The following is a 12,077-nucleotide window of genomic DNA, read 5'->3' on the forward strand; positions in this document are numbered from 1 at the left end:
ATTCAGCCATTTCTCAGCCGGAAAAATAATAGGATGTTATCGACATGGAGCGTTGCTACATATGGGCGCTTTAAACAAAGAACAGCCTAAATCTTGCGACTGGACTCAAAATAAAAGGAGATATTGCATTCGTTTCAAGATGTTAGTCAAATTGCCTAGGCCATTAAGAATATTAACAATTGAATCTACCTTGTCAACGCAAAAACGGTAGCCTACAATTTAAATATATATATATATATATATATATATATATATATATATATATATATATATATATATATATATATATATATATATATATATAGGGCGGGAAAACTCAAACAATAGCCTACAGTAAAATGTGTCCCTTAGCACTATGTGCATTGGTGCAGTTATTACTTTACTTTTTTTTTTTTACTTTAATTTTTCTAAACTTTAATGTTAACCTTTGTTGTCCCTTTCGATGGTAGGCGTATTTCACTTACGAGGGGGACCAAAAATTCCGAGGTTAATAAACACCGTTCATGTAAATATCTATAGCTGAATGTTTAACGCAAGAGAGTAACCAAGCTTAAAACGCACAGGATCCGTGTTTTTCCTCAAGAAACAGTGAATGAAAGTCATTGTAAACACGTGTGGTATACTAGACAGATGTCTGAGAGGAACCCGTGCACTGGGAATGCTAATGAATTAAACAAGAATTAACCCGTCCATTTGAAACTGTGCTAAAGATCAGAATGTGACCTGCTCCTCTGCTCCCATCAAACCGATAGAAGAGAAAAAAACTTTAGGCTACCACAGACTTTAATTAAAGAAAAATAAGTACCTCTGATAAAACGGAAATAGTATAAACGTCATGAGTGACACCAACGTTTATTGCATCAGCATTATTTTGTTGGTGTTTTATACTTTCAATGTCTTCTGCGTTAGTTCATAAGGTTATGTTGTGATCTAACTTGGTAATTATAAAAATAGTCATTCATCACCCTGAAGGATATGACTTAATATTGTATTAATGTAACAACAGAGAAATTTAATAAAATAAAAACATAAAATAAAAATTCCTCATATTGTGGATGGGATGTCAAATGGTTTGAATAGTCTATGTAGACTACTGATGCAATCCCTCCCATAACTTTGGTACGTTGCAAGTTATACTAAAATAATAGGCTAAATCAAACATAAAATCTGTGATGTTATTCATTTAATGCCTGTTTTAACCCAGAGAACAGACTACACTTCGAAGCATCTCACCAACCCCCTCAGTCTCTCCCTTTGTGTTAAAGTTGGCTCAAGGTCTCGGGAGGTCCTGGAAGTGACAGTTCTGTGAATAGCGGGTAGATGGCACAATTTTCTAACATTTAGAGAGAGGAACCCACCGAGCTGAGAGCAGCAAGTCTATTTTAAAGCACTTTATTCAAAATAACACAGACAGACTGACAGGCAAAATAAATAAATAAATAAAATAATTTATTTTAAAAATGCATATATATCGCAATGAAGCCAGTTAAGTTTTAAGTAACCAATACGAATATTTTTATTGCTCCATTTTAGTTTTGAAAAAATTAAAAGACAAGGCATCCTGACCCAGTTATTCATATTGCGGTTTTGTTCAAATAAACAATGGTTATTAATATAAAGAATATGCAAGCGTTTACTTAAAACAGTTGTTAAAAGGAAATAAAATTGCTTCTGTGCTAGACAAGGCCACATTAGATTGTTGTTAAACTGCCCCGTTACAGAACATTCCACGCAATTTGCCGCCAAAAAAAAAATATAGATGACGTCAAACAAAAGTTCTCCAAAGTACCTCATTATTTGAAAAGCCAAAACACTAAGGTCGTGAGTCGTGACGAGTTTTTCCTCATATAAACTGATATAAATATGAGGGCTAAAATTATGGACAGTTACTCTCTATATTCACCAAATCTTACGAGGGGCAATAAATATAATGAAACAGGAATATGTTGATACTCGAGTGAGGTGAAAGAACAACACAGACGTTAAATTGTCTTCTTTCTTTTTTTCTAAGGGAGTGGGGGGTCTATGCTTTGCTTATTATCGCTGCTCTTTGGAGGTCGCTATGGAAACCAATTGCTGGCTCTTCCCTCGTCGAGCTCATCATAAGAACAACACAAGCGAGCATATGATAGCCTATCTCAAAGCTATGATGACTTTTGCTAAGGAGTCTAAGAGATATATGACCGATTCGTCAAAACCACATCCACGTAGCTTGATGTCATAGTAGCTAAGGCTTAGGAAAGGTCTGAGAGGTCATTTTGAAATTAAGTTGAAAACCTCCGAGACAAACAGTGTTATTAGCTACCGTACCACTGTTAAGCCAGATAATTATGTGCTAGCTTTTAAAATCACACTATATTCAATTATTTTAGCAACATCAGCAATGTAGAGGATGTTGGGTGACGGTAACAGACGATTTCAATCCTTCGAGACTGAACACACCTTACATTTAAATAGTAGGCCTAACGATTCCTCAGGCAGTTTTGCCGCGTCTACCTCATCAAACAATAATGCCTTTAAAAAACAACGAAGGCACTTTTACCCTGGCACCTGCAAGAATGTCGACGTGTTTTACTCTTTTAGTTTTAAATGTCTGCTATAGACATATAGAATATTATACAGAATCAATGGAGAAGCGGTTAGGAATCATTTGTTGTTGGCTTGGTTGGCCAGCCATATCCCATAGTACTTTTTCCACGAATAAATAAATAAAACTGACATTGTACTGAGGGAGACCTCATTAGTTCGTTGTCCGACGCTAATAAAAGAACAGAAGTGCAAATTATAGAGTTCAGCCTCAACACACGCTCTGTCAACTAAAATCAAGCCTGTGAAGCCATGATCCAAATTACTACTAACCTGCTCTGGTAAGCCTATCAAAGCAAAACGAGCATTTAAAGCGAAGAAACTGTCAATTCCTCTTTGACAAAATATACAACATAAGATCTATGAAGTTTGTGCACGGTGGAATTTGTTGCACAGACTTACTGGAATTAGTTTTTTAAAGCACGTAATGCCAACTACTAATAGTATCTCGAGTAGTTAATAGGTCTCATCACTGTGTCATAATTACAAGCCTTCCTCTGCTACATGCATTAGCGCTCTCATCAAACACACATCCTGGGCCACGTTTAAAACAATAACAAACATCCATCAATCATTTCCGGTCATCTAAACAGGCCTTTACCCATAGCCCCGAAACAAACAAACTTACCAGGATTACGCTATATAGCTCTTGCCTTCCCGATCAGTTTAAGGTATTTTTTTTTAAGTAGTTAAATAAATAAATAAATAAATAAATAGTATTTACATGGAATATAAATAATATAAAGCGTGTTATAATTATCATTGTCGATGATGTTATTATTATTACGCAGTTGGAAAAAAAAAGCAATGGTGGTAGTGGTCTGATTAGCGTACCATTATTGTGCGTCACATTGTTCCTCAGCCATATAAGTTACTTTAGCCTATCATCAGTTTGTCTGATCCAATATCAAAACAGTAATATATAACATAGGTGTATTTGGGGTCAGGATGTTACCTTTTATTTTCTCGAAGCTATACCCAAGTAGTAGAATTTGCCAAACGAGATCTTGGAGAACCTAACGAGTTAGCGATGGTCTTGTTAAATCGTGCTATAACCATACGTAAAAAGAAAAATACGTTTTAATTACATTGGCTATGAAAATATTAAGCCTATCTCTGGATTTTAGGACTATTGGACTCCTGACAAAAACTTTAACACGGTTGCTGTCTGAAGCTTTTTTTTTTTTTTTTTTTTTTTTGGGCCCTCGGTGTCGATTGAGGGGGCCTTTTCTCCCAGCAATGTGGTTTCAATTACAAGACACCGCTTTGCTCCGGGGAGCCGTATAGCTTGCGTTGGATTGCAAGACGCCATATTGACTCAACTAATAGGACACCAAGTTGAAGGCGCAGTTTACAGGATAGCTTCACACGCTTGGTGTCCTCTAACAGATAGCCCTAAATGTGACACATAAAATACTGCTTTCGAGGTAGAACAAACAGTGGTCTGCATTTTGTCATTTGTCACGTTTACAACAAGATGGCATTTCATTTGACATGTATTGAACGTCCAATGTTGCATTTCATCGCGACTTCAGTTCCGACGTGTCAGTACCTGCTCTGAGAAGATTTGATGTATTTAAATTGAAAGTGATACCCAACAAGGCAATGAGCAAGAACGTCTGCGCATATACACACCATCTATACCTGGTAAGTAGGGATGACATGATACTTGAAATTTCCTTATTTTTTTTTTTTTTTTATCATAGATAGGTGAATGTGTAAAAAGTGTTAGAGGGCAAATAAAAGCGTACTTTCACACTTGAAGCTGCAGCACTTTGCACGTGTATTTACATAGCCAAATGTAGATGTAACCTGGACAATTTCCCATGCCAAACCCTCGCACCCCCAACCCACTCTCTCTCTCACACACTCACTCACTCACTCACTCACTCACACACACACACACACACACTCTCTCTCTCTCTGAAACACACATCCGTAAACCCAACCTTCAGCAGTTTGAGACAGAGCATGAGTTCACTGTCCGATAGAACAGACATATTTGTCCGCTAATCATGAATAACACAACAATGAAAGCCTTTTGATTTCAAATTCATAAATTATAATTTAATACCAAGAACAAATTTACAGCAGAATGCTTGTTTACAATAAGCTAACACAAACAAACAAGAATTGTTTTCAACTATAAACTTCCACACACACTCACGTATATCACTTGCAATTAATAATAATCAATAATAATAAAAAAGTATCTATACGTTATCAATACCCTGCAGTAATATATTTTATATATTTATATAAAAACGTGGGTCAGTTTAAACTGTTCATAATTACAATCATGTATCATTCACTGGTCCATATGTGGCAGAGAACAGCCCAAATAACTGTTCAATCAACTACACAATATGATCCCTTTTTATCCAATCACAACATGGTGTCTTGTGTGTTGAAGAAAAGCCTCAAAACAAGGACGAAATTGCAAGCTTTCACACATACACACACAAGGCATCTGTTACAGACCGAAAAGGAGCAGAACACCAAGTCAAAATAGCCACCCCTTTCCAAACCAGCTCACCCTGTTAAGTGTCAACCTATCGTCGAACGTTTTTTTTTTTTTTTTTTTCATTTTTTTGTCTTTTTAAATACAAGGGCTAGTGTACTGAATGCACAGATTATATCTATACAGTCAAAAACATTTACATTTATATATATATATATCAAAGGTAAAATAGGTTAGCGACCTGTGGCCATGCATTCACAGTCTAAATACATGAAAAAGAAAGGAAGAAAAAAAAAAACATTTGTCTTTATATGTATGTACATTACAACCAGAACTTTCAGTGCTACTAGCTAAGTCTGTCACTCATTTGAAGACATTTGTATTACCGAAAAAATTGGCAACCACAGTTTTATTCTTAATCACATATACGTTGTATAAAGAAAAAGTCCTTGAAATGAATTGACCTATATTTACAAGAATACTGCCTCTACTTGTGTGTTTTTTTCCCTCAAGTGAAATGAACAATTATAAGACTTATTTTGTAAATTCTAAGCGTGTTCCCCCATGGTGTATAGACTTCAGTAACCGTTAATAACACATTTGCGCTGTACAGGCACTTTAATGCTTTAAGTGTTGAGGGACATTTATAGGGACGTCTTATTAATACTGCTGCTTTATCATTAAAAGAATGATGACCCATCATTTCCCCCACGTTCAAAATACAGTTTACTGTGGCAAAACACGTGATGTGCGCAACTTAATACATTTGACAATATTAAGTGGGGGTCTCCTTTTCACTGTAAAATCAAACACTTTGTTCTACTATTTGCATTACAGCCATGCCCGAATCCCAATATAAAAAAAAAAAAAAAAAAAAAAAAAATGGAGACAGGTCATAACTCTCAAAAATCGGTTTGCAAACACTTTTGTGGCGCATATAACTAAACGATAGTTTTGCTCCTGCATCCATTTCGGGATATAATGATTTGGGGGGTGTCTATCTCAGGCAGAAGAGTGGCATGAAATGGTGCATTACTAGTGCTCTGGCATTTTGTGGATATAAGTTTGAGTTGGTTATGAAAATAATCCCTACTCTTGCTCATTAAGGGACATCAATAGAGTAAGTGCGCTTGCAGCATTAGTAAGCATAGCCTATATTGCTGTGGATTTAGTTTTAATTCTCGAATTCTCGAAGAACGTCTTTACATTCTGAACTGTTTTAGAAGAAGTCATGGTTATTAGAAAAACAACAAAAAAAAAAGAAAAAAAAAAAAAAAAGAAAAATAACATACTACAATCACATAGGCCGGTTTGGAACCAGAAAGGAGAAACAAACAAACAAACAAAAAAAAAATATATACAAAAACAGCTATAGATACATGGACACAGGACAATATAGCAATTTAGAAAAAAAGAACTTTTTTCTTCTTCCTTAATCGTTCCAAATTATCGATTAAATGCACTTTATAGTTTTGCTGTCCAGAAAGGATTGTGAAAATCCATGAATTATTTTCTTTTTTCTTCTGTATTAATTTTAGTGGGTTATGTATTTCTTCATTTTTGTATTTATTTTATTTTATTTTTTTTACAAAAACAACAAACAAACAAACAAAAAACATTAGAACAAACTGTTCAGAATGACACAGGGAGCAATCTCTGGATTTCGAGGCTTCACTGAATGTCTCAATTTTAAAATTCACAGTCATTGTATGAAAGTCTTTCTTCGTGAAAGTAAACTCGTGTAACAGCCGTTTCCTTCTACAAAAGAAGCGCTAACTATTGTAGTCACAGCCCCTTTGATCATTCCTTCTGCCTACTGAATCGACATGTAAGGCCAGTTAAAACTGCTCCCCGACAGCAACATATCCCTGATGAGGGTTTCAATTGGGGTTTTACCTACCAATCGGACGAAAAATAATTGCTCTATGACCGAAGACGAGACTGTACGGAGAGAGGGCAAGCGCAGTAATAACTTCCCAAATCGAGTTGGCTGGTTGGGATACTGGCTCCGAACGTACTCCTCCAGAGCGCACTGGGACTTCTCTTGCAAACTTTCCACATGGGCCACATCTGACAGGCCACAAGCATCTATAAGGAACGGAGAGATAATCAAATGTTAATTACATTAACAGCACACCTGGACAATTCATTTACAAAACGGCAAGTTTCACAACAGTAACGCATACTATTTCATTTAAGTTTGCTATTACGTCAGTGTGTTGTACAGAATGCAATGCACAAAACATTCGCTTTCTGAAAATCATATGTGCCATACGAGCTAGCTTTAGTTTACCAGAGATGCAAAATACTCTCGAGTTTTGCTGTTCGGATTTTTTTTTTTTTTCTTTTTTTTTTTTTTATAAAAAGAGCTAATTGAGTGAGCATTCCGAGTAACAAATTGTTTTAAACCCTTTTGAATCTTGATGCATATGTAATCCCCATAAAAAGGACAATTTAGCAGCATGTGGGTTATACTAGTATGGCAAAAAGGAACACAAAAGGGCAATTTTTAAAAAAAAAAAAAAAAAAAAAAAAAAATCATGTTAAGAAATTAAAAGCCTAAGTGTAAGCGTATTATAGTATTGTATCTGTCTTATTTTAGAACATTTATAGACACAGCGCAACCCTTAGCCCTAAACTTTTAGACAATACTGAAAGTTGTTTTTAAAGAACAACAAACTCGAAGAGTAAGCTATCCACAAGAGGTGGTGTAAGACTGTAAATCAATAAAGCGATTGCAAAATGCTGCCCTACATGACATAAACTTAAAAAAAAAAAATAGCATGTTAGTAACAGTTCAGTTGATATTATTTTTATTTTAGGTTTTGATTGATTTATATTTTATTGCTGTAGGGAACATTATCTGTAGTAAAGAAATCAAAACAGCGTATTTGCATTCTGTGCTAATAGCTATTTATTGTGCAACTGGTTCCAGTCATAAATGTCTGAGAGAATATATTCGCCATTAAGTTTTAAATCTGTAAAACTTTTTCGCTTTAGCTCTGTGATACACAAATAAAGAAAGGAAGTTGGGGTCATGACCCAGTTCTGGAACGAGTCCAGCATGTGTCTTGTATCCCTAGATCATCCTAACAAAACAAGGAAGAACTGTGAGCTTTTAACAAAGCACAGAAATGTCTCGTCGCTGCTCCACAATAAAGGACAATTAAACAAAACTATCCATTGGTGTTTATCGCAACGTGAATATATCTATCATTTTATCGGCTCCGGTGTAAAGCTGGGCTGTGATGTGTGTAAACGGAGCATTAGGCCTTTCTTCCATTTCCTACAGCCTCACCCCCCTCCCTTCGAGCATGACATCCTTAATATCTGTCATTGCAAATAAATACAAATAATTGATTGCCCTTCAATATCACATTATGTTGATGTATTGTAAAACTACAACAAATTATGAATAAGGCTGCATTTTAGACTTTGTAAGTCGATAGTGCTCATTTTCTAACATTATTTGTATTTTCATTTGTTTTGTTTTGTTTTTTTGTTTTTTTTAAATCAAAACTACGTAATAGGCAATATAGTTAAACGTGTATCTTCTATTAATTTTTACGCGTATAAATAAATGTTTTTTATGCATTGCTGGCTGTCACAAAATATTAATTCTGGCACCATTTAATTCTAAACGGAACTTAAGTGCTAAAATAAACAGAACTGCTTTATTCTATCGACGATACGTCGATGATTTTAAAACATTTTAGTTAGAATAAATAATTTTCTTAATTTTACTTGTTAGCTGCATTTTTTATCAGAGAACTCTGTAAAATATTCACACTTACGTGTCTATTATGACGTGTACATTTTAATATTTAATGCTTACAGATAAATAGCCTGAAATTGGCACATATACTTTTTTTTTTTTTAAATAGTCCACGTTTCTTTACTGTACAAACACAACCAAATATAAAAATAGATGATTAAAAACATATGTTTTGAAAATGAAAACTTACCTGAAGTGAATAAAACGATGGCCTTTAAACAACTGTATTCAGCAGAGTCAACGTGCAAAGCTTTAAGCTTTTCTACTTGTTCTTGGAAGATCCTAATGTGGTCCATAAAGGCGACCACTCTGTCCGCAGACATGGGGGAGGCATGGAGCCCAGCCGCCGCCAGAAGTGGAGCCACATGGAGCGGCATGGAGCATTGAGCAGCGTTGAGCACAAACAACTCACTCCAGGTCAACCTCAAAAGGGCAACCTGGTCGGTAATTTGGAGGTCTGGGAAGAAGGGAATATTCCTGGCCCACTCTACCGCACTAAACAGCATCCTGGCTGCCAGTTCACAAATGTTCTCGATGCCCATGATGTTGTTGGGCTGCATGCATTGACTGCCATACCGAGAAGTTGGGTAGGGCTCCGCTCGTAGTAGTAGAGAGATATATCCGGATAAGTAGGAATGGCAGTGCAGTGGGTCCCCATTTGTCAAGGCGAACTGACCATGGTGTGGCTGTGTGGGTGGCATCCGTCCCCTTTGCACGGCTGCAGTAAAAAGAGAAACTGTAGATATTGATGCTTGAATTCTACAACAACAAAACATAGCTTGACCTTGTTTTTACTTCACTTGTGGTGTGTTTTTACCACACAATTTGTTTAAGCAACTAAACCACTATCATTAATGTAATCACTTGACACGTGCAGAACTTTTAAACTATCAAAGTGGCCTTCGTGATTTTACTGTTAAGTTAAACAATTTAAACTAGGTTCTTGATATGCTCACAATACTAATGTTCTGCACCGCCCACTACACACAAAATAATTCTAGCCAAACCCTATGTTTTAGTTAACAGAAAAAAAGATATTTGCAAATGTTTCATTTTAGTGTACTTGTCATATAATTTGTGTTTACGTTTCACAACATGAGCCCAGTGAATACATGCACAAAGAAAGACATGAATGCTAACCCTTAACCTATTTAGCTAGCGACAGAGTCCCTTCTGCTGTCTAGTGAGAAGCTGCGAGCGAACTGGGTGTCTGGCGGAATATTTATTCGAATAAATACTATAAAAGCGCAATTGTGATTATTATTTACTTTTCTCCTGAAGAAGAGCGTTGTAGATTGCGGACTATCTGGGGACCCTAGCCTAGTGTGTGTGTGTGTGTGTGTGTGTGTATGCGTGCGTGTGTGTGATTTTGACGCTGCCTCTCCATACTCCCTCGCCATAACTGTACGGCATTTCTGCAGTGATATTATTAAAAATCAGCACGAATGCCCATATTTTCATCGGCGAATAAAAGTGACAATCAATTTAACGTCGCGAACATGTAAAATGCGAAATAGTCGCTTGGAGAGGCTGTTCGTTATTCGAGCATTAAAGGCGCCGTGATAACGCTCGGTCTCGAGCGCTATAGGCGGTTCCTTCGCGTGCTGTGGTCGGGCAGACAGAGAGAAGAGTCGGGGACAAAACACAGGGGGAACGTAGCATGCATGATTTAATCAGGCTAAATACAAAAGACAAAGACAGCAGTAAAACAACAAAAATCCCAATACCTTCCCGTCTCATGCCAACTTTGAGGCATTTTTTGAGGCGGCAGTACTGACACTGATTGCGATGGTGCTGGTCAATGGGACAATTCCTGTTGGCACGGCATGTGTAAGTGAGGTTCCTTCGTACGCTCCGTTTGAAAAAGCTTTTACAGCCCTCGCAAGTGAACTGGCCATAGTGTTTGCCGCTGGATTTGTCCCCGCAAACCACGCACTCTATATGCTGTGGCTGCTGCTTTTCCGACTGACTCTGCGTCGTCTGGTTCGTCGGGGTGGACTGTGTGTTGTTGTTCGGGGGTCCTTGAACGGGTGTCTGAGGGGTCGGAGGGGCAACCTGAGAGGCCGTCAGACCCAGCTGGCCTGGTTGAGGGGTTGGAAGGGATAGTCCTCCTTGGGCTTGCGATGAGAGGGTGCCCTGGGTCTCGGCCACATCGTCCTGGGAGCCTCTCCACACTACCATTGCCATATCTATCAGTCAACGTTAAAAAAAACTTTTTGTTCCCCGTTTTTGGTTTCGGAATGCTTTGTTTCAAAAACAAATGATAACGAAGCACGGTGCCTTTCTCACTTAGGAAGGTAAAATAAATAATTCAGGATCGGCACGGTCGGTTAGAGTCTGAATGTCCGTTCAAAGTTGCGTACCGACGACAAACAGTAGTCTATTTCTTGACTGGAATAGCGTTACCTGGCATGTGGTTAAAACTGAAGCAAAGACGAGCCGAATAGCAGCCTTGCTCTTAGAGGCCAAGTCCAGGGGCACTTGCAGTCATCCATCCAGTAAACCCATCAAGGAAAAAATGGAAAATAAACACGGCGGAAGAAGATATGAACCGAGCAGGACAGATAACTTCACGCGTGTAGCGATGTTCGGACGCACTGAAACACGCGGCTTTCAAAGATACTTGCGACACGCGAGAAGTTCCAGCGTAAAGTCTTGAAGAAAACCAACAACTGGCAAAAAAATATTGCTGCTTCTTCCTTTTCTTCAGATGAGGTAGCGCTAGCAGCCGCGCGCAGTTGCAGCCTATGCTCGAGTCAAATATGAAGTCAACTCTCCGGCAAGCAAGACCGATAATATAACAAAAAGATCACAACCTATAGAACCTCCTTCATGCGCGTAAAAATAATAAGAGAGAGAACAGAGAATCAAAGTGATCAAATATGTTAAAAAGGGGGAGGTTAGGAAGTGACTGCGATTTGTAGGCGCTGGGCTGGCAGAATGCTTTCTCTCTGATCAGCTCACTGAGCTCTCTATATAGTGAACTTTGACACGACTGCTGCAACTTAGCACACGTTACCATGGAGATGAGTTGCCATATATGGAAAGTGACTGTGTTTGACTGGTCAGAGCTCACGGACCTCCCCCTGAACCCTATTGGCTAGTCGGCACTTGTGCTACTTGGTTCTTTGCCAAAGCCAGGAATGAGGGTCGAGGAGCCGCTTGGTCCTAAAGAGAGTAGGACACCGTTCGGTGGAAAATGATCGCAATACATGTGTTCATTATTTTGATTTCTTTCAAATAAAATACACGATT

The 12,077-nt window shown here is 37.7% G+C and overlaps 1 protein-coding gene across 2 annotated transcripts; it reads right to left on the bottom strand.

The window, feature by feature from the left end:
* Positions 1–313: 313 nt before the first annotated feature.
* Positions 314–11,787, bottom strand: nr2f2 (nuclear receptor subfamily 2, group F, member 2). 2 transcript variants are annotated; one of them, XM_067390446.1, is made up of 3 exons: positions 10,550–11,787; positions 9,013–9,558; positions 314–7,135 (listed from the first exon to the last, which is right to left on the bottom strand). In XM_067390446.1, the coding sequence occupies exons 1-3, from the start codon at positions 11,007–11,009 to the stop codon at positions 6,861–6,863; spliced, it is 1,281 nt and encodes a 426-aa protein (XP_067246547.1). In that variant the 5' UTR covers positions 11,010–11,787; the 3' UTR covers positions 314–6,860. The 2 variants fall into 2 exon arrangements, with proteins under 2 accessions (XP_067246547.1, XP_067246548.1); XM_067390447.1 differs by having other exon boundaries at positions 9,013–9,540; positions 10,550–11,786.
* Between the last annotated feature and the right edge of the window lie 290 nt (positions 11,788–12,077).

This window comes from Chanodichthys erythropterus, chromosome 7, assembly GCF_024489055.1.
Source record: "Chanodichthys erythropterus isolate Z2021 chromosome 7, ASM2448905v1, whole genome shotgun sequence".
In the NCBI taxonomy this organism is placed as follows: Eukaryota; Metazoa; Chordata; class Actinopteri; order Cypriniformes; family Xenocyprididae; genus Chanodichthys; species Chanodichthys erythropterus.